This window comes from Typopeltis vanoorti, chromosome 13, assembly GCF_054136105.1.
Source record: "Typopeltis vanoorti isolate ZY-2024b chromosome 13, IOZ_Tvanoo_1.0, whole genome shotgun sequence".
NCBI lineage: Eukaryota > Metazoa > Arthropoda > Arachnida > Uropygi > Thelyphonidae > Typopeltis > Typopeltis vanoorti.
Window position 1 is genome coordinate 40,827,944 of NC_143561.1, and position 24,746 is coordinate 40,852,689.

The window sequence follows — 24,746 nt, forward strand, 5'->3', positions numbered from 1 at the left end:
GAAAAAAAATACACATTTTTATTGAAATGCAAACATAGCTTTTACAACTGTAAATAAAACTTGCTCATAATTTATATCTTGCCCTACAATATGTCAATCTCTACAGGAAAGCAACAAGTTAAAGCATTGGCTCAACAAAATTTTAATCTTCATCAATTATGCGATTTAGCTCTAGTACGTAGGGCATAAACTGGTTGTCATTATATGCTTCAATGACTTTTAAAAGCATCTGTGCAAGGAACATAGCATTGTATCCTGTTTGAGCTGCACAACTTTCAATTGCCAATTCATAGATGTTGTTTGATCTACTGCCTTGAAAATATTCAAAAGAAATTTTCACTTCTGTTCGCTTTCCATTTGAATCTTTATAAAACAGTGTAAATCTATCATCGCTCTCAAGATTACAATAAAATCCTGCAACTGGCAGCATCCTATCTCGTGCAACTAAGGCTTTGAAATTAAAAACTAAATTTCTCTTTTCAGTTACATCAATATAACTCAAGAATCTTTTCTTAAAATAGATCAAGTTATCCCAAATCTTAACCTTTCCACCTTTGGTTTCCTTTATAGTCCAGACAATACAATCACATTTCAAAGAATAGCAATACTCTTTTTTAGATTTTTCTGTTTCACTCAATACGAACCATCCAGTATGTGGACATTTATGGTCTCTCATAACAATTACAGGAATTCCAACATGATAACCTGGATCAGATACAATTACTCCTTCTCTGCCATCAACTGAAATTTTTATAACTACCACTACATGTTCTTTAACAACTAAAGAAGCTTTTGGTGGCAAGGAACTGCAGTAGGATTCAATATCATCTATCATTTCTTCACATGATGCTAGATATAATGCAGTTTTCAACTCTGGAAAATCAAGGCTAAGAGATGAATCTAAAATACGCTCATATAAACGACAGCTCAGCCCAACACAGGATAAACTTTCAGGAACAATCTTGGCATTATACTGCTCAAAAAATTCCCACAAAGGGGGACTTCCTCTATGCTTAAACTCATCATAGAAGTTTAAGAAATTGCCAACTGTGTTGTAATTGTGACCCTGCAACTCATCTCCTACAATGATGTGCAACTCCTTCAAGAAGCTTTCCACGGCTTCAGTAGATGTAAACTGAAGGGTTTCAGGCACATCTCCCCAACAGGGATCAGGCAGTGGACAACTGTCATCATCATCATCATCACTGCATACCAATGATTTGGTTACCTGTTATAAACAGAAAAGGAAAAAGTTTTTTTTTTTTTTTTTAAATGGTTGATACAGTATTAAATTTTATACTTAAAGTTAAAGAATGGTTGAATTTTACAGACAAAATGGAATATAACAATAATATATGAAGGGTGTCCCAAAATTCACGCAAGAAGTAATTTTGATAGAAAACACAGGTTTTTAATTAAAAATTGTAATTTCTTATTGATTCATAAAGTATACAGTATAGGGTTATGCATGGAATAGCATATCGAGTAAATGGCCTCCACGGCTTTGCTGGCACATACGCACTCTTTTGTCGAAATTTTCCATGACCGTTTTGCATAAATGTGGCTGAATTTCGTTGATAGAATGCTCAATTTCCTCCTTCAAGGTGTGGGTGGTCGTGGGCTTGTTGGCATAAACCTTAGACTTCAAAAAACCTCAAAGAAAAAAGTCCAACGCCGTTAAGTCACATGATCTGGGCAGCCAATTCTGATCACCAAAACGGGAAATTACACAACCAGGAAATGACTCGTGCAGTAATTGAATTGTTTCTCGGGCTGTATGGCATGTGGCACCGTCTTGTTGAAACCACGTCATCCACATCCATATCTTGCAATTTAGGCACAAAAAACTGGATTATCATGTTGCGATAGCCAGCACCATTAACTGTTATTGCCTTACCAGCTGCATTTTTGAAGAAGAATGGACCGATGATGCCTCCAGCCCAAAATCTGCACCAAACAGCGATGTGGATGCATTTGTTTCTCAACAATCACTCGTGGATTTTCTGAACCCCAAATGCAACAATTTTGTCGATTAACGAAGCCATCAAGATGAAAATGAGCCTCATTGCTGAAGATGATTTTGTTCGAAAAATAAGCATCCACTTGTTGTTCCATAATCCATTCAACAAACTCTCTTCGCTTCGCTGTGTGTGGTCAGTAGGCTTCATTCTTGAGTCAATTGAACTTCGTAAGCATAAAGATGCAAATCTTTTGTGAGAATACGTTGTAGAGAGCTTCTCGAAATGCCCAATTCAAGACCACGGTGCCGAATTGATGTTCCTGGACTCTCAGCAACACTCTCACGAACTGCTTCGATGTTTTCTGTTGAACGACTTGTTGAAGGATGGCCAGAGTGTATAAGATCACTAATTGATCCAGTTTCCTTGAATTTTTTAATTAATCTTTTCACAGTTGATGAAGTTAAATCACTATTCCGACCATATTTTGTATGAAAATTGAGAACTGTAGCTGTCAAACCTTCATTATTTTTAAAATATTGCTCAACAATGAAATTGCATTGTTCTTTCGTGTTGGGACACCCTGTATATATCTTAAGGTAATGCAGTTTTTTAATGTTTCAAGTCAAAGAGATTTGGTTGGGAAGAGGCAAGATAAATTAAAAAAAAAAAAAAAGTTAAATATACTACATTTTTTGACATGTTTCCTATAAAGTGATACCGCCACAAGTACTTAAAAATTAAAACTAATTTTTCCACTTGGGGGGGGAGGGTATCATACAACACTAAAAACGTGAAACATCGGTCACATAATTTTCTATTTTATTGATGGGAAACTAATATAAACATCAGTTTTCTATACGTATCAGGAAATGTCATAGCTGCACCTAATACATTCATTATCTGCATTCCTAGAATGCAAGGCAGGAGTGTCAAATCTAAAGTTGAACTTCAGATTAGATAATCCACTATTAAAATGTCATACAGCAAAAATGAAATATAGTACTAGAAGAAAATGTCATAAAATATATGGCACTAGATGTGCCGTAGCAGGAAGCCATGCAAGTAAAATATTGTTAAATTGTGTTAGAATAAGAAATGGTTTGGAGCCATATTAAAACACGAGAAGCTTATACTGATAAAGAAATTCAGTCCAATATGACATTCTCTTGAAACCAAAAATCAATATTCAAAACAGTAAAAAAAAATTTATTTTATTTTATTTTTTGGAATATGGGGAATCTACTAGGTGCAGATGCTAGGTTTGATCATATGGAGAGAGAAGATATAATTAAAAGTTAAAATACAGTAGTATGAAAAGTAGAGATAAAACACAGGAGATGAAAAAAAAAAAAATCCATTAAATTAAACTCTATTTAATTTGATCAACAACTAGTTTTCACTATATTAATTCTACAGTTAATAGAAAATTTTTATTCCTTAGGTGTTAGTTATTATGATAATTACCTTTTCATCCTCTTTTTCATGGTCCCAAGCAGTGTCAGGGAGGATCACAGCTGGTGTACTTGACGTGCTCCATGGGCTAATAAAAAAAAGAAAACCTATTAAACAAATAAAACTTATTTTTAAAAAAGTTCTGGTTATTCATAATACATTGTTTTCTCTCACTGGCAATATTATAACATCTTGCTTTGTACAATCAACTCCCCTTATAGCAAGCTAAGACTACAGAATAGTTGGTTTTAAAAAGGTTTGCTATATGCAGCAAAAAATAAAAATAAAAATAAATATTCTACAGGTGCCTCCATGGAGTCTGAAGGCTCATTGCAAGAAACCCAAACTATCTACATAATCTATCATACATCTTCTTAAACCCATTAACTGAACAATGCACTGAGAACTGACTCTTGCAACCCATTCCACTTATTCACAACTCTCCAAGCAAAAAATCTAGTCCTCACACTCTTACTAACCACACCTTTATTCAAGTTCCAGGAATGACTCCCTTATTTTGGCCCCCTCCAGTCAAGTGCTGAAACATTTCTCCTACATCAATTCTATAAAACCCAATAAATAGCTTAAATGTTTCTATCATATCCCCCTCTTTTTCTCCTATCAACCAACTTCAGTAATCCATACACCCTCAATCTGTCTTCATAGAGAATATTCTACAGCCCACTCACAATCTTGGTCACTTGCCTCTGAATATTCTCCGCTGCTTCTACATCCCCAAGAAACCCAGGTGACCAGACTTAAGCACAGTAATCCAGATGTGGATGTATCAAGGCCTTTTAAAGAGGAATAACAACTTCCTTATCTCTACTCGTGTGTTCTTCAATAGCCAAATAATCTTATAGGATACCTTAGCAACATGTCCTGTAAACTTTAACTCTGTCTATCATCACCCCCTAAATCTCTGGCTTCCTCAATTTTGTGGAGTACAGTGCCATCAATGTAATACACAACTTGTAATCTGTTTATCCCAAAATGCATAACTTTACATTTCTCCACATTGAACTGGCACCCATTATCTTTTGCCCATACTAACAGCCTTTTTAAATCATCCTACAAGCTCTCCACTATGACAAAGCATGGATCATATGGATGATGTAGAAGGAATACTGTCTGCACAAGGATCATGTCTGTTATGAAAATTATAAGCAGCAGGCCAGAAGAGTCACAACTGTTGTGTGGTAAGTTAAGTCTGAGCATGAAAAGAAACTGGCTCTGCAAGCCAAAGATGTCCCATGAGTTTACTGATATACTGCAAGTAAATGAAAGAATAATCTAAATGCAGATGACGTGAGGGTGACAGATGCAGAAGAAGTTGTTCAACTAATGTGTCCATTTTGTTAAAAGCTGTCAACCTGGTATATGCGACACTGAGTTCACTGCTACCTCTTCTGAAAAAAAAAACTCGGGTGTATGATGAAGAGGTATCAGAGCTGTTGAACAAACAGAATAAGAATTCAGCAATAGGGACTGATGGAATATCAGCACAGGTACTAAAAGAGTGTTTAGCTGAACTCGCTATTTCTTTTTACCATGCTATATAATTTGATCAGAACAGGAAAGATTCTGCAGGAATGGAAAGAATGTATGGTAATTCCCATTGCACTAGGGTGGTGCAAAGACTGATGTATCCAACTATCGACCAATCAGCATCTCAGAAGTAGTGGTGAAGATTTGGAAAAAATTAGGACTCACATTCAGAAATGGATTGACAGTGAATCTCTACTTTGCAATGAATAGCATGGGGTTTACTAAGGGAAGGTCATGTTTTAGAACTTGCTCGCATCCTATAATGTTACCATTGACTAGACAAGGGGAATAGCTACACCATGGCACTTTGTATTTTGCTAAAGCTTTTGACAGAATACAACATGGAACACTATTGCATAAACTGGAGAATATGGGTTTGAATTATAAAATATCAGCATATTTAAGAGGATGACTGACTGATAGATATCAAAAAGTGGTATACAGGGGATGCAAGTCTGCAAGATTCAAGATAACTAGTGGCATGCCACAAGGATCAGTGCTTGGTCCACTGTTATTCAATCTGTACATTAATACTATTGGGAAGGATTTCACAGGTGACACAGCTATTTGCTGATCATGCAAAGATAGGTAAGGTAATCAAGAATGCTGCTGATATGCAGTACTTGCAGAATGATTTGAATAGGCTGGAATTGTGGGCATGGGAAAATGAATGTCAGTTCAATATCTTTAAATGTAAATTCATGCACTTCGGCATGATTAGATATCCAACGTCGTATTATATTGGTAGGATTATGCTAAACGAAATTGATCAGGCTAGGATCTTGGAGTGTTAGTAGGCCATGTAGCAATGACTGCAAAGATTACTGCAATGCTGAAATGACCTTTAATATGTAAAGATCAAGATGTTATTTTGCCTCTTTGCAAGGCTTTGATAAGACCTCACTTGGGCTATTGTGTGCAGGTCTGGATTCCAGGTTTGCGTTTCGATTCTGATTCAGTGGAGAGAGTACAAAGGAGAGTGTTAAAAATTATATCAGAATTGTGGAATACTGATGCATGTCTTCTACATCATCCCTTGCATCTCTGGCCTATCATGGCAGCCGACTTTTTGTACATTTTTTCATACTGGCCTCCATCTTACACCAGATTGCATCAAATGAACCACCATCCACACACCTGACTTCCTAATCTCCTGTTGTTTTTTTTCTTCTTCTTGAAAGTGTTCTAAATGCTTTTATTTATTTTATTTTCATAACATAACATTTATATGTTATGTTATAAAAATGATATCAGGATTATGGAATATGATTATGAAGACAAACTGAGAATTTGTAGACAGCACACACTAGCAAACAGGAGAATGATGAGTGATATGACTGAGACCTACAAAACTTCTGAAAGGGTCATACAAGATTTCAGTTGATGGAATTTTTCATTTTATGGAGGGTGGGGAAAGAACTAGAGGGAATCTTTGTCATCTTGCCATTTTGCCTAAGAAAGGAGTGAGGACTAGATTTTTCTCTCATAGGGTGGTGCATGATTGCAATGGATTGTTATTGGATGTGGTATGCAAGCAGTGTGAATGAATTCAAGAAGCATGATAGCTGGTGTGTGTAGTATGTGAACTCCCTGAAGGTCTCTTTTAATAATTTTCAATGGTTTGATGTAGTCAGCAAGCTTTTATTACATAAATAATGTTTGTACTCAATAATTATATTAATAATGATAAACTGTACTTAATTTTAGAGCAGCATTAGCACAGCTGAAAAATAACTGCAGGATAATACTATGTTCAACTAATATACACAATCTTGTCATGAATACTGTTACAATTCTGCACATCTCTGCACTGCCCACAGAATTGTACAAGCCCAGTTCTGTTAGTACTGCTGTGTACAGCAAACATTTACATGTTTATCAATAGCGAGAGTTGTCTAACTGTATAGGTTAACATGCAGTGAGGAGATTTATGAGAACTGTGTAGCTGTAACAGACTTCATAAGGTTGGAAGGTAGCCACCTGTTATTCTCAACAAGCTCAAAACACTTCAAATCAGTAGGATGTTTGTCTATAAGACTATTAACAATTATAACGATACAGAAGACGTATCTGACCACCAAAGAACAAGTCAACCATGCTGTGTTAGGATGCAACAGCTTGTGAGCTGTGAAGGCATGCCTCTGGCATAATCCTGTGAAAATGCAGAAAGTGATGTCACAAGAGATGAATGTTTTGCAGAGAATGAAGAACTGTGTAATAACTGATGACCTGAGCGTGAGAGCCTATTGTCTTTCTACTGGAGACTTCCTTATACCACAAATTATGGGACAGAAGGTGATAAAATCAGAGGCACTTCTCCAGTGATATGCAAACAGACACATTCTCTTCACAGATGAGAAGATTGTCACCTATGTAGAGTCTAACTGCCAAAATAATAGGATATATATACCCTGGATGACTGTACAGCACATGCCATAGCACCCAAAGAGTGTGTGTGTGTGTGCAAGATTGATGTATGAAGGTGTATACAAGTTGCATTTCTGTGAGAAAGGGTCAAAACCTCCACCAAAATGGTATCAAGACACTGTGCTGGAATCTGTGGTATGGCCCTAGAACACCTTGTTTCATTGTAAACAGTGGACCTTCCAACAGGACTCAGCCCCTGCACGCAAGTCAAGGACTAACCAACAATGGTCAGAGACAAATTTGTTCAACCACATCATATCACCATTTGATTGGCCATCTGAATCTGTTGGACTTCAAATTTGATCGGAGCTTGAGAAAATAGCCTGTAAGAAATGACACCCCAGCATCATCAGCCTGAAGGTGGATTTGGAACAAGCAGTGGCAGAATTTCTGTTAGATGTTATGGTGCCGCCATCAATATGTGGTCTCACAGACCTCATGTGTATGTGTAAAGGCAAAAAGGCACATTTCAAAAAATGAATGCTGTTATACATGTGGTTTGCATGTGCTGAAAGCCTAAATGATTTACTGATAGATTAAAAGGTTTATGCATTGTTCAAGTTGTAACAGTATTGGCTAGACTAGGTAACACTTTAAATGTTCATTAAGATATTTTTCTTCAAATTAACTTTATTCTGATATGTTATTCAGATCATTACTTATAATGGAAATAAATGGTAAGTACGTTTACAACTTAAGCAAAGCTAAGTGCATGTACATACACACACACTTCAATAGTATAGCAATTGTTCAAAATCTAGGCTCTATATATGAAAATTTTCACATGTTAAATTTTCAGATTTAGTAATGCATCTGTTGTCCTCTTATAGGGAAGTAGAAATCCTAGACTACTAATTGCAGATTGTCAACTAACCAACTGCTTAAAACAGGTAGTTTTCACAGAAATGAAACAACTTTAAAAACCCTATAACTTTTTATTGAAGAATGCTAAAAAGAAGAACAATCACATAGATCAAAGTGTGCTTGAGTTCCACATGATATATATGGGAACACGATGTTTGTGATGGTTCAAAGTTAAACAGAATTGCTGCATCTCATCCACAAAGTGAAAACAGATAGTTCAAAAGTTAATGTTTGGTACAGCTTCATGCTTGCCAAGGGACATTCTTTTGTGGAAAAATGGACATGTCATGCATCCATAAACATGTTTTAGCAATTTGTGGCACCATAATTAACTTATCTGCATTCTAGCAGGAGTAGTCTTTATGTCCACTCTTTCCTTGGTAGTAAATATAGATGGAAAAGTGGCCTCTGAATTCAATGTTAGATAGCATGTGGTGACTGACAGTCTGCACTACAAATTGTGTACATAAATGAAAGACTGAATCATCATAGATATGTGCCCTAATTTACCTAGCCAACATGATTAAATTTCTGCGTAAGCATTTTCAATGGAAAAGAAATCAAACCTAGCAGAACTAATAAAGTACCACACCAACATAATTGGCATGTGATGAAGAAAATAGACAAGATCCTGCTAAATAAATCCCTCGATGAGTCTTGGACTCCTTAGAGGTATTAAATAATAATAATAAATACAGGATGTTATATTTTGGTAAGTGTACTTCATGAAAAGGAAGGAGTAATAACAATAGCATTCAACACTAAACACAAAGATAAACCTTCAATTTCAAGCAGTTATGTGAGCAAATTCTTAAAATTAGAAATTAAAATTTGTGTATGCCTATGTAGTCTCATGGAAGAAGTGAGGAATTTTGAGTCATTAAAGAGGGCAGTTGACAAAATAGAAAAAAAGCTAGCCCTTTGTAAAGATCTAAACAGTGGTAAGGAATAAGTCACAGACATATAGGAATGTTTGGGAAACAGTTGGAGAAAATGGCAAAGCTAATAATGGTAAGCACCTGTTGAATTTCTGTTTAGGACTGACTAATAATCACAATACCATGTTTCAACATAAAGATCAAATTTTCATGGACAGAAGACAAGGGAAAAAAAAGTAGACTATATCACTGTTGTTGACAGTGATATTTTCACAGTAGTTCTGGGGAAATCACTTAGTTTTAAGTTCATATTGAAAAGGAAAATATGCAAGAAAAGTTTTTAAAAGAATTCAAGTTCAGCAGTAGATTGAACTATACAAATATTCAAGAAAAAACAAAACAAAACAAAGAATTCGAAAATAAGAATCACAGCTTGGAGTCTCAGTGGCAAACTCTAAAGCAAGAAGTTAAAGAGGAAGTCCTAGAAAAGAAAGCATATCAAAATCTGCTAGCAAGCAAGCAGGTAGGTCCTAAGAAAATACAGAGAAAAGCTTAAGGGCTAAGCTATGTGTAAAAGTAGCACAAGTCATGGGACTTAGAATATAAGAGGTGGCAAAATGTTCTAGCTATTGAAGAAAAATGCAAAAACCCTGCAATCCAGGGTTTTTTCTCCCTAGTTTATCTGGGGTTTTTCATCCTGCAAGCAGGCAAACCAGACTTGAGAATTCAACACCTCTACAGACATAGAATAGGCAAGAGGCATAGGGCCAACCACCTTATCCTTGGGTACGGTTGCAGTTAAATGAATAGAAAAACCCTTGACACTGCAAGGTAAAAGAGGGAAGAAGAAGAATGTCTCAAGGATTCATATGTATTTGCAAAGTAATAAACTGAAAGTATATCAGTTCCATCTATCATCAGATGTGGTAGATAGTTCTGTGGTTTGTTGCCTTGGGGTTGTGGTGATCATATTATTCTTTTATGATGCAGGTATTTCACTTATCTCATTTATGTTCATTTTTTTATGATGTCTAGAAGATTGAGATGATTATATAAAGGTGAAATTTTAAAATTCAAAACAGGAATACAGAAAATCACCTTGACTGATTTAGCCAATAAAAATGAATTTTTTAATATCATAAAACCCATACTACAAATTTGAATTGCCATGAGACTTATCCAAATAAATGCTGATACAAACAATCTAGCAGCAGCTGATGACAGAAGGCCTGCTTCAGTTAGCAATCCAATTTTCCTTTTAAAGATGTGCAAAAAGCCATTTTACTGAATTCCACTTTTCAAAAAAAAAAAAAAAAAAAAAAAAAAAAAAAAAAAGGCGAATAATCTCTTACAGCAGCACTTCCTAAACTGTGGGCCATTAGTTTTGTTGAGGGGAGACTATTAAATAATGAAAACAAATTTAAAATGTTTTAAAAAAAGCAGGGGGGGGATTTTCATTAATTTGATAGGAATAAGTATTTTAATCGGTTTAAGGGGAAATCACATGAAACAACATCTGATTTTACATGAGAAAAAACAGATATTAAAGAAAAAAATAGCATACCTGAAGAGGGAAGTACCATGAGGCTGTTCCTCGAGTCAAGATGGCCATTCTGAGGCAAATCTCTCTACGACACCAAACCGATCAGCTTTGGTATGCTGTATAAAGGAACCTTTAGAATCCTCGTCTGATGTCTCTGTGTAAATAAAATAATGTTCTCAATAGTGCCCATGCATTTATATTCACTTGCATAAAAGAGTGCAAAGTCTAGATGCAAAATAAACCATTCAATAATCATTAAAACTACAATGAATCTTTTTCTAAAAGAGAAATTAAATTTTAACTGCTATTCAAGTAGTAGTCAGAAATTTTGAGTAAGAAACTAAGTTAATATCTATATCAGAAATGTAAGCCTAAAAGCAAATGCCAGACAAAAGAACTAAAACATTTAAGCATGAGACCATGCATTTCAAACGTGAACTGCACACACTTGTACCAGCCACAAAAACAGCTCTCACCAGTAAGGTTCTAACTATTAAAAAAAAAAAAAAAAAAAAAAAAAAAAAAAAAAAAAAAAAATTAATTGGCACCAGATTGAAATATTCATCTGAATTTCTCACCAATTAGGAAATCTTTGAGAGAAACCTTGTGACTATGCCTAACAGTTGACGGTACAGACAGTTCTACTTGCCAAACAAGTAGCAAAATCACCTGTCCCCTCAGAAGTAATTTTACCTCCTTTGTGAAAATGATGTTTGTAATTATGCTAAAAAACATCTTTAAAAATTTGGACATGAATTCGTTGATATCATGTTAATGTCATTAACACAATTTAGTAAGTTCCCTTTTCCAGATATCTGAATAATTCTGATTTACCATATATGTAAGGTTGGTTTATATGTATGGAAAGGAAAAACTGGATGGTCATTGGTCCACTCAGCAATGCTGATAAGTCCTAGTTCAAATCCCAATTAGGATATGAGAAATCTATACAACAGCTTCAAGTGTAAGTTGGTCAATCAATCAATCAGTCTCATATGGAGCAAGTTCATGTTCTCTTCCAGAAACATGAAGAGATCCAACCAGAGAAAACACATACAACTGACAGACACACTAAATAGGATTAACCCACAATCGTAACATTAATCAGTTTTCTATGAAACCAAGTTATGAATTAAAGATGCCAAGAAATTATATTCTTGGCTTAATCCTTTATCCAAGTGTAAGCAAACAAAGTTTGCACCTGAAGTAACTTCAGGACTGGGAAACTCATATATAGAAGCTAATGACTTCACATCACTTGCCTTAGTATCCAACATCCAAAAAACTTCCAACATCTATCTAGAGTATTTTAGTAATAAGGTGTGACACCTTTTTTTGGCTACTTGTATATAATATGACTTCTGCATTATTTCAACCTTAGTATCATCTCTAGGTCTGGCTCCCACTGATGAGACCTCAAGAAAGGTTTAAACCAGTCTGGGTAGTGACTCTTCCCATAATAATAGCATTATGCATGTTCATAAGGATATGTGCTTTGCATTATAGGATACTAAGATAAGTGATGTGAAGTCATTAGCTTCTATATACGAGTTGCCTAGTCCTGAATTTACTTGAGGACTGTGCAAACTTTGTTTGCTTACACTTGGATAAAGGATTAAACCAAGAATATAATAATTTCTTGGCATTTTTAATTTATAGTATAACCAAGTGGAAAAATAAGCCAAATTATTTGGCAATGACAGGCCACCTAACACATTAAGGAGAGACAATGGGGATAAATGGGGGTGTGTGTGTGTGGGGGGACTGCAATGATTCAATTCAGCCAATCTTAACAAAGTCTGCCTGTGTTGTGTAAATGAGCTTGCTGCCTAGTCCCATAACAGTCAACATCTGAAATATACTTCAGTTCTTCCTACAGCTGTCGATTTTTCAAACAATTCATGATGCTTATAGAAAGAACATACATTGGAAGACAAACAATCAACATCACAAAGCCCAACAATATGATATGCTTAAAACACCAACAGAGCCAGGGTTATTTGTTCTAATGACAGCTCTTGCTACAAAACTACTTTCACTAAACTCATTTTTAGCCAATGGCTTTAACCCCCCCCTATAAAATAGATAAAATACTACATCATCATACGTATCAAGGATTTAGGCCTGTTCCGGCCTTAGAAGTCATCGTTTAAGAGGACGTCCTGGTTTTCTTTTTCCTAATGGCTTGTACTTTAAGGCTAGTTTTGGTAATCTTTCTGTTTTCATTCTTTGAACGTGTTCCATCCATCTATGTTTATATTTTTTAATTTTTTCAATTACTGGTTCTTGGTTTAATTCTTTCATAATATCTTCGTTTCTTTTGTGATCAAATAGGGTATACTTTGCAGTTTTTCTCATAAACTTCATTTCTGCTGTTGTTAATCTTTGTTTGTCTTTTTGTTTTATTGTCCAGATTTCGCTTCCATACATTAAGACCGGTATGGCTAATGTATTGTATACTTTTAGCCTGGTTTGTTTTTGAACTAGGTTTGGTTTAAATATAGAGTTAATTACTCCTGTTATTTTTAAATATTTTGCAATTTTTATGTTTATATCTTTTTCATTTTCGTAAGTGATCATACATCCTAGGTAGTTAAATGAATTCACCTGTTCTAAGATCTTTTATCTAATACTATTTTAGTTCTTGCTGGATCTTGTCCTTTAAAGGCCATAGTTTTTGATTTTTCCGTTGATAATATCATACCATAATCTTTGGTTATCTCATTTAGATTTAAAATAGCTTTCTGTAAGTTATCTTCGGAATTTGTAATTATTATTTGGTCGTCTGCAAAGAGGAGAGTGTTTGAGTTAACTGTAGGTGAAAGTTTAATTCCTTGATGTAAATTTTTACTCCATTTTATTATTATTTCATTTAAGTAGATATTAAAAAGAGTTGCTGAGAGGGGACATCCCTGTCAGACCCCTTGGTTTATCTCTCTTGTATATGATAGCTCATGATTTAATCTTATTTGTATTTGATTATTTTCATATATACTTGTGACAGCTTTTAGGATATTATTTGGTATTTGTCTTTCTTTTAATATGTTAAATAATATGTTTCTTTTAACTTTGTCAAATGCTTTTTCAAAGTCAATAAATGCAATATGTGTTTCTAAATCATATTCTCTTCTTTTCTCTATTATTAATTTTAGGCAGAAGGCTGGGTCTATACATGATCGTCCTTTTCTAAATCCATTTTGCACCTCTAGAATAAAGTTTTCGGAATATTTCATTAGTTTGTTATTTAAGATTCTGCTGTATATTTTGTAACATGAATTTAGTATACTGATACCTCTATAGTTTTTAGGGTCATCTCTATTACCTTTCTTAAAGATAGGAATCACAATTGCTTTTTTCCATTCTATTGGGGAGATACCAGTTGAGTAAATTTTATTTAAAAATAATAAGAGTCTTCCTTTGAATCTTGTTCCTGCGTATTTATATAGTTCTGAACCTAGCTTATCTTCTCCAGGTGATTTTCCGTTTCGTGTTTCTTTCAGGCTGATTTCTAATTCTTCTTCAGTTATTTCCTTTTCATTTTCGTTAATTGTTTGCTAGTTGTCTTTTTTAAAATATTTGTCTGTCCACAGTTCTGTGTAGTAATTTAGAAATTCTTCTAATTTCAATTCAGTGTTTAATTTTATGTTTTCTTTGGTATCTGCATTTAGGTGTTTCAAAATCTTATATACATTGGGTCTTATTTTATATAAATCATGTTCTAAATTAGAAACAAATTTATTCCATGATTCTCTCTGTCTTTTTCTGACTTCTCTTTTAGCTATGGCTCTTATTCTTTTATATTCTATTTCATCTTCTAATTTTTTACTGCTTAACCATTTGTGATAGGCTTCTTTTTTCTTTTTGATTATTTCTTTGATTGTATCATCCCAGATCTTCAGTTTTTTTTCTTTTATTGAATTTTTTGGTCTTTCCTAAGCTTTCATTTGCTGCTGCATTTAGTATCGATTTTATATTAAGCCATTCTATTTCTATTTCTTCATTTTGTTTTATTTTATCTAGATACTGGTTAATTCTTTGTTCATATAGCCATTGTACATTTGTGTCATTCAATAGTCTAGTTTTATAAACAAATGTTTCAATTTTTCTTTCTGTTCTTGTTACTTGTAGCCATTTAGGTGGTAATCTTAATTTTATTTTAACAAGGAAGTGGTCACTGCTTATTTCATATCCTCTGTGAACTCTAACATCTAGTGAAAATTTTGATGTCTTTTCATTTAATATGAAGTAATCTAATATTGATTTCCATCCTCTTGCTGCCCAAGTATATTTATGTATGTCTTTATGTTTATAGAAGGAATTCATTATTTTTAGGTTATTATAAACTACAAAGTCAATCAATTTTTTACCATTTCTGTTTAGAGCGTGTTCTCCATGTATTCCTATATTATTATTAATTTTCGTGTTTCCAATTCTTGCATTTAAGTCTCCTGCTAAAATTATGTAATCATTTTTATTTATTTTATTATATATGTTTTGTAGCTGATTATAAAAATCAATATTATCCTGTTCTCTTCCTTCTTCTGGGGCATATAAACCAGTTATTGTTAAATAGCCTCTATCTATTTTTATTCTAGCTTCTATTATTCTTTCATTCCATAATTTATAATGTTTTAACTGTTTTGAAAGGGAGTTATGAATCCAAATCATGACTCCTGCTTGTGCTCTTTGGTCTCTGTCGACTCCACTGTATATCACATTAAAATTTTCAGTTCTCATAGTTCCTTTTAATTTCTTTTTTGTTTCAGTGATTACTGCTATTTAAAAATTTCTTTCATTTAATAACTGGTCTAATTCTATTTCTTTATATGCTATTCCTCTTATATTCCAGTTTGCTATGTGTATTATATTTTGTCGTTTCCATTTTCGTTTTCCCTTTTCCATTCCAGGGTCGTTTCCCATAGATTCAATCCGATTGTCTTTTTCTGTCAGCTTACAAGTATTGTTATGTTCTCCATGTCAGGGGACTAGCCTGACGATGGAATAGTTCAGTGGTAGGGCTGCTACCTTAAGGCTTCTGAACTCGCCTTCTTCCGAATTTAAACCCATAGGAGGAATAGGGTATACTGAAGGGGAAAGGGTAGATTATTACTATTATTACGGGCAACTCCAGGGAGTCATTAGACTCATCGAGGGAGGCCCCAAATCATATTCATCACAACTATCTGACATTCATACAGTATCTATCATACCTCGCCTTAAACTCATTCACTGTCACAGCATCCACTACAGACTCAGGGAGCGCATTCCACTCATTCACTACTCTAAAAGTAAAGAACCCAGCTCTAACACCTTTACTAACCACACTTTTGCCCAGTTTCCATGGATGTCCCCTAGTCCTCCCACAACCAGCCCTGTTCTCAAAAATATCTTCTGAATTAATTTTATAGAAACCCTTCAGTAATTTGAATGTCTCAATCATATCTCCCCTCCTCCGCCTATCAACCAATTTTTGCAACCCACAAATCCTCAACCTGTTCTAATACGGTTCATTCCACAGACCTGCTATCATCTTGGTCACTCGCCTCTGGATCCTCTCCACCTCCTCCCCATCAAGAAGAAACCTAGGTGACCAAATCTGAGCACAGTAGTCTATATGGGGTCTTATCAAGGCTCGATAGAGAGGAACAATAACCTGCTTGTCTCTGCTTGTCATCGTATTCTTCAGCAACCAAGTGATTTGATGAGCTATTTTGGTCACTTTTGCAATGTGTCCCCTAAATTTCAATTGCTTATCCACCAACACTCCTAAATCTCGTGCCTCATCAATTTCCTGGAGCAGGGTTCCACCAATGCAGTAAACTGCCGCCAATCTTTTCATCCCAAAATGCATAACCTTACATTTTGCCACATTAAACTGACATCCATTCTCCTTAGCCCAGACCTCCAATCTATCCAAATCATCCTGCAAAATTTTGACGTCATCTGCATTCACTATTGCCCTACCCAACTTCGCATCATCCGCAAACAAATGTACTGTTCCTCTCAGATCATTTCCTATATCATTTATGAACAAATTAAACAGCAGTGGTCCAAGAACAGATCCTTGTGGCACACCACTAATCACAGGCCGTCTTGTGGACTCTACTCCCAAGTAAACCACTCTCTGATATCTCTCCGTCAACCACCCTCCTATCCATCTCACCAACCCTATGTCCATTCCCATATGCTGCAATTTACTGATTAGAATTCCATGTGGAATCCTGTCAAAGGCCTTGGCAAGGTCCAGTAGAATCACCGTAAACCCATTACCCTTATCCAGTTCAGCCGTCACTGTGTTATAATACGTGAGCAAGTTACTGAGGCATGACCTACCCTTCACAAAACCATGTTGTCCCCCATACAATATCCCATTTTCATCTATCCAATCCTGTATTCTTTTCTTGACTAATTTCTCTAAGACCTTGACAATGATTCCTGATATGCTAATTGGTCGGTAATTTACAACAGCAGTCTTGGAACCACCTTTATGCAGTGGAACTATTTTCCCCTCTTTGCACCCGCTCGGGACTAACCCAGACCCGAGACTCAAATTAAACAAAATGGTCAAGGGTACTGACAATTCTTTAGCTGCTTCTCGTACAACACGAGCTGGTATACCATCCAATCCCACAGATGTATTGACATTGAGGTTATGCAATAGACTATTCACCTCCACTTCATTAACCACAATTCCCGTATAATCTACTGGTTTATTCGTTTCTGCAATGTCACCACCTGGATGATATACTTTTGCAAAGTGCTCACTCAGTAACTCAACTATCTCAACTGATTCAGTTACCTCCCTACCATCGGCATTCTTTAAAATCAATCTGCCATGTACATTTTTCCTTTTACTTGCTACATATCTAAAAAACTGTTTAGGATTCTCTTTAGCCTGCATGGCCAATGTTCTTTCGTAATCCTTTTTTGCTTTTCTTACCACACTCGTCACCCTTCTGGCCTGCGCTTTATACCGTTCATGTGCCTGCCGGTCACCCTTCTCCTTAAATTCCCTCCATAGTTGTTTCTTTTTTTGCAACTCAAGCTTAATGGTGTTATTCATCCATTTAACCCCTACTTGATTTATTATTCGGACTCTAGGTATACAGTCAGCCACTGCTTCATGCAAGCACTTCTTAACTACCTCCCATGCACTATCAACTTCTAGTCTTTGCAGTTGTACATGCCATGGCACTGAACCAATCAAACTCCTAAGCTTGTCATACTTTCCCGCCTGATAATTCCACATGTACCCTGTCTTAATTGAAAATTCTACACCTTTAGCCACCTCCCAAGTTAAGACCCTATGATCACTCTCACCGATTGGTGGCAATGTGGTCATATTTGTTACAGCCAAATCCTCAGATGTAATTACTAGGTCAAGCACTCTCTGACCCCTAGTATTTTCCATTACATGCTGTCGCAGATAGTTATCCCTTAATAACCGCATAAAATCCAGTTCCTTCCTCCCGTGTGTCCTCTCCTCACTCCAATCAATGCGACCATAGTTGAAATCTCCCATAATAATCACCCTCCTTCCACCCATTTCTTCTATTTGCTTGTGCATACTGTCACCACCATCTTTTCCATCACCTGGTCTATAGCAGCACCCAATTGTATATTTAGTTCTGCTAGCCACAATCTCACACCAAATGGCCTCAAATGTGCTCTTTTCTCTATCCTGCAATTCAACTTCTATTCTCCTTGGCTGGAGCTCATCAGCTATCATCAACAATACTCCTCCCCCCATTTTATTCTCTCTGTCATTCCTGAACACACTATACCCATCACATTCAATCCCACTAGTTATATCATCTACAGTCAACCATGTTTCACTAATACCTATAACCTGTGGTCTGGAAGTGCCAACCATGGCCAAAAACACTTCCTTCTTGTTCCTAATACTCCTAGTATTAGTGTACATGAATTTAAGACCCCCATTAGCCCCTACCCCACCTTGATGCCTTATATTAACTATCCCACTCAGATTTGTTGTCCTTATTTGCTCTGGCATATTATATTCATTCTTACATTCAACTGCCTCCATAAGGACTGTATCTCTACTCCCCCCCCCCTAACAAATCTAGTTTCCCTGAATTTGCACATACACTACATTCAGCAACACTTTCTCAAGTCTTCTTACACCGTAACCATTCAAATGCAAGCCATCCATCTTATATAGATCCTTTCGCCCATCAAACTCACTCCACACATCCACAAATTCCACACCACTCGTCATACATAACCCAAGCATAAAGTCATTTGCAATTATAGCCCTCCTTTTAAACATTTCACTGTCATACCGTGGCAAAAGACTAATCATTCTAACTCTCTCACTCTTTTCTTTTGCTACCTCAAACAATTCATTCAGGTCTTCTATCATTTCCATTTTATCTCCTTTCAAATCATTCGTACCTGCCACAACAATCATTTCTTTCACCCTTTCCTTTTGCTCTCCTATAGAAGAAATATAGTAAGGTTTATAGAGAGGACATAGTTGTAAGGCCAGAAATGAAAAGACCCCATGGCCCTCGAGTACTCTAATAGCACAAGGGTCATAAAGTAAGAAGAGTTGGCTGATAAGGCCTTATAGGAAAGATTAAAGTAAGTGGGTCTTCCTCAAAGTAGAAGAAGGAGAGGATAGATCCAGCTAGGGGTCCATGGGAGTGCCGCTTCCCTTACAATCAAGATGATTGCCCCTTATGGCCCTGTTGGTCCACGAGTCCTTATTCAGTATATTCGGACCACCCCACCATATACAGGGTGTTCGGGATAAATTTGACAGTTTCGTAAGGAAAAAGAAAATCTTCTTTGTATCTATTAAATTTAATGAATTGACAAAAAAACATTACAGGCAGAGTTAATTACAATACTATCAACAAGATTTACTCAAAATAACCACCATTAGCATCGATCACAGCTTCAATTCTGCTTCGGAACCTCGAACAAGCTGATGCTACAGTCTCCCTGGGAAGGGCCGCAAAAACTGTTTTAATTTTATCCATTAACTGGGCTTTTGTATTACTGGAAGTGCGATTGGTGTCTTTTTCAACTGCGCCCCATACAAAATAATCCATGGGGTTAAGGTCTGGGGAGTTTGGAGGCCAAACATTTGGACTGGTGAAGTCGTAGAAATTTTCAGACAACCATTTTTGACTTTTCCCAGAGGTGTGGCAAGGGGCCGAATCCCGCTGCCATACATACGGCCTACCATTGGCTACCCTTGTTATCCAGGGCTTGACTACAGTTAGCAACTCCACGAACAAAGCCCGAATTCCAATGCCAGGGTTCTTCAACACCTGTTCCTGCAGATTTGCGAGGAATTCTGCTGTACGAACACAATCAGATCGTCTGCTAGGGATCTTTCTTCTTGCTACATCCTCGTAGTCACCATTGCAAGTCTCTAGTTCATGCCTGATTGTTTTTACTGTATTCAGGGAGCATTGGGCAGCAGTCGTAATATCCTTATTTTGATGGCGGGCACGAATCATCATGATACAAGTTATTCTCTTCCATGATTCAAGTGGGTTCCAGCTATCCATCCTTTCTGACATCTTGTATATGAATGAAGAAGGGTCCAAACTTTTAAATGAAGAGAAGTGTGTGTTAATACATGTAACTTACGGAAAAATATAATTAATTATAAATATGTCAAATTTATCCCGAACACCCTGTATATATATACACACATGCACGTGCATGTACACACACACACATGGTGGGCTCCCCTATCCTCCACCCAGGGGACGCGCTCTCTAGGGGTTACAGGGTCCCCTGAGAGTAAAATACTACATAATCCTACAATTCCCTCAAAATTCTTATCCCCTAGATTCACAGAACACATTAAAAAAGTGATAATCTTCATACTGCATTTAAAACAATCTGTTTACATATGGACAAACATCATCCTTTATATCAACAAGAATGTACAAAGTGCTCTGTAACTTGAACAGACAGCCTAGTTGGCCAAGTGGTTAACACATTCTCTCCAATCAACAAGCTGTGGATTCAAATCCTATCAGAGACATGAACATTTGCAATTGTTTTTAGATGGGGGATGAATTTCATTGCCTAGTTTGGTTTATGTTTTATTGGCACAAAGACTACAGTCATACTGCATGAAAACAAAAGTTTGCAGCAGTACGGTGTATTTAGACTGTCCAGCTTGTTAGAGGCCTGAAGTGGCTTAGAAAAGTTCAATGTTTAGTCTTAGTGCAGGGTTTCTTTATTATACAAAAAAATACAAAAATGAAAAATAAATTCTTAGCCTTCCCATTGTACTGAAGGTTTATAATCTACAAGATTATATGAAAGAAAATTATGGTACTGCATAGAAGTTAAGTCAGACTATTTTTGAAGTCAGCAGCAATGAAGCACTTGCACATCCCAAACCTCAACAAATTTGGCTGCATTAATTTCAAAAAGACAGTCAATTAAATTTAATACCAACTCTAATCTGACAACTATATACAGGGTGGTTCAAAATTCCATGTAAACTTTGAGGGGAGGTAGAGAACATCAAAATCAACCATATTCACATAGGAAAGCATGACAGGAAACTTCACCAGAATGTACCAACAGGGACACAAAGATACAGAAATAACACAAGGCAATAAGTAGTGTAAAAAGCTTTATTAGGCATAACTGAACAGTTCAATAGTAGTTGGATACATAATATGGTTTCATATCAGGTACTCAAAGTTACGACCATTAGCAGTGATGCATGCCTGACACCGACGATGCATTGATTGCCATACATTTTCAAAAATACATGGAGTTCCCATATATTAGGAGCAGCGATGGATATTCTTGCTACACGGTCCATGTCAGAGGCAACAGGCATTTTGTGCACCATGGCTTTAAGGGTCCCCTCACAGAAAGAAATTAATGGTCGATAAATCAGGTAAGCGTGGAGCCATGCGACGGGTCCACCACACCCAATCCATCGAGCCCAAAGGACCTGTCCAAATATTGATGCACACAAATGGGCTAGAGCCCCATCGTGTTGGAACCACATCTGCCAATGCACAGTCATTGGAACATTGTTCAGTAAATCCAGCAGAACTTCTTCCAGAAAGGTCCGATACTTCTGGGAGTCCAGTCGGGGTGGTAACAGGTATGGGCTGACTAAACAGTCAGCGACAATACCTGCCCATACATTAATGGTGAAGCATTGTTGTGCAGCATGTGATTGCACAGCGTGTGGGTTCTCATGGGCCCACACGAGCACTGCAGTGATTGAATACCCCTTCACGGATAAACGAAGCTTCATCCGTTAACAAAATACAAGTTAATTAGTAGTGAAACAACTGTTTCACTACTAATTAACTTGGTATTAGTAGTGAAACAACTGGGTCTATTGCACTTTTCTGCAAAAACCACTCCATGAATTCCGCACGTAGAGGATAATCTTCGGCCATCAGTAACTGGACCCGTTGCAGATGAAGATACTCCTATAGCAGAGGCAACGGCATGTGTGCTTGTCTCTGGATTATTGTCCATCGCATGCAACACCTATTCCATAGCAGGATTTCATGTCGATCGTGGCTGCCCACTATCATGCCTGTGATCCCTGAATGATCCATAGTAACACAAATTCTGATGCAAATGCACAAACATTTGGTGATGCAGTACACGTCTGTTTGGGTACCTTTCACGATACATTTGTACAGCAGCTCGTCCATTACCATCAGCTAACCCGTAAACGAGGTGTACGTCTGCCATTTCAGGGTTCAAAAAACGATGCACGTTCTTCATACGATGTCAAAAGCTTGAATGAGGAAGCCCCCAATTGCTCAGCTGGAGAGCTGACGAACAGTGCCACCTATAACTTTTGGGTGGCGTTTCTGGTCATGCTTTCCTATGCGAATATGGTTGATTTTGATGTTCTCTACCTCCTCTCAAAGTTTGTACGTGGAATTTTGAACCACCCTGTATATAACTGAACATTAGAATACTTTAGAAAGTAGGATGTCTTTCTTATGTCCACTACAATTTGAGTTGTTTCACTACTAATTGATTGTTAGTGCCCACATAAAGTGACAAGTTTTCTTGCTCTGAAGGTGGTTCTTTGAAGATGGGCAAAATACGAGCAGCTAAATAAATATTTACCTTATATCAGGACTCTGGAATGTTGACTAACTCTGGACAAAATGTTAATTACATGATCCTTCCAAATAAAAGGTTTTTATATATTTTTATTTACAGAACATTTTTTCAAAGTAAATCTAAAAATGCATAAAATAAAAAAAAGTAAAAAAACATTTTATATTTTTATATAAAATATTGTACCCCTGATTTTGCACCACATAGTGCAAGTGCTCTGAACATACTAGTTATGCACTTGTAAGGACAGGCTGAGAGAGCATAGTCTACTGAGAATGGCAAATAGAAAGAGGTGATAATTAAGATAAACTGAAAGAAGCTTAAACAAATACTTGATAGGACTGTCCAAAGGGCAGAAGAGTGGATCTGACTTAGGAAGTGTGATTATTAACAAATCAAATATGGGTTCAATATTGCCATGTGCAAGGTACACCTGATAGTACTGAACATAGCAATATATACATCCAAATTGAATATGCCTTTTTTGAGTGAAGACATTACAGAATGTGAATTCTGTCAGGAATAAATAAGGCAAGTAAAGACCTAGAATGCTTATGACAGAATTGAAGTTCAAAAGGGCTATAGTATGTGGTGAATTTTCAATTCTATAATATATTTTCTTGTATATAGAGGTTGTTGACTTCACATCACATCAATTATCTCATTATCCCCCTAACGCAAAGCACACTCCCTTTGGGACACATATATTGCTATGGATTACAGAGTGGGTCACTATCTACACCAGTTTGGACCTTTGAAGTCAAAATTACCTGAAACAGCACACGGTGGTGGGGGACTAGGGTCTGAGAATGATGGATCTGGTAATGGTATCATGAGGATTTGGACAGACTAGCTGTTGTGGCCACATGAATGCAACAAAATTTTAAGTGTCGCAAAGTTAAGGTTTTGAAATTTTGAAGGCAAGGATGGAATACAGTGCATAAAATTTGCACAAGGACCTGAAATTTGGGAGATATAATTCTTACTGAGAACCCAGCATTATATTATTAGCATATGATGATCTAATGGCCATCCAGACAGGCAAGTACGGCACTATCTTATTAAGTCAACACAGTGCTTTTCTCGTAATGTATTTTGTATGGAAATTGCATGTATTCTCTGGCCAGTTTGTTTTGCATGAAAACTCTCCTCCATACAGGGCCATACTTATGCACAGATGCACAAGGCTTTAGCTGGGGCCCCCCAAACATTTAAAATTGAAGAATTAAAAGTATAAATAATTAAAATTGAGCATAAAAAATTATGATTGTTTTCTGTTAAATTTCCTCATCTCATCTTCCTTATACCCTCTTTTACCTTGCGGTGTCGAGGGTCCATTGATCATCGGACCTCACTCCGTTTACAGGATAAGGTGGTCAGCCTTATACCCCGGTGTATCCTATGGCCTGTAGTGTTGAGTTCTCAAGGCCAGTTTGCCTGCTTTGTGGGATGAAAACCCCCAGAATAAACTGGGGAAAAAACCCTGCTGTCCACGCCCAAGACTGGCTAACTTGGCTATGGCTGAGGAAGATCCTTCAGCTCCTCATGTCACCGACGGGAATCGAACCTAGGACACTCCTTCCTCAGGCATATGGTTGCGAAGCGCATAGCCACTAGGCTAACCGCGCGGACGTTAAATTTCCTATATTACTATAATATATATAGCTCAGAAAAAGGGTGTTACTGCTTCAAGTCAATATCAAAATAGATCATATGCCCTTAAAAAAAATATCAAATACTGTTTATTTTCATATTTTTTTGTCCATGACCTGTTTGCAATCATTAATCTCGAAACTTTATTTTCACTTATCTATTTGTGATTTGTTACTAAAGATACCATATCAAGATGCTAGTCTATTCGTTTATTTAAAGCTTAATTTAACTTGATTTTTCATTTATGTATTTAAGGTAAATCTAGATCATTTGAAATTTATTTTTTGCTGAATCTTAAAAAAAATTGTTGAGAAA

The 24,746-nt window shown here is 36.4% G+C and overlaps 1 protein-coding gene across 1 annotated transcript; it reads right to left on the minus strand.

Moving 5' to 3' along the window:
- On the minus strand, positions 1–23,612 carry LOC150100077 (uncharacterized). Its single transcript, XM_090403208.1, has 3 exons — positions 23,549–23,612; positions 3,426–3,520; positions 1–1,228 (listed from the first exon to the last, which is right to left on the minus strand). The coding sequence occupies exons 1-3, from the start codon at positions 23,610–23,612 to the stop codon at positions 143–145; spliced, it is 1,245 nt and encodes a 414-aa protein (XP_090259334.1). The 3' UTR covers positions 1–142.
- Positions 23,613–24,746: the final 1,134 nt, after the last annotated feature.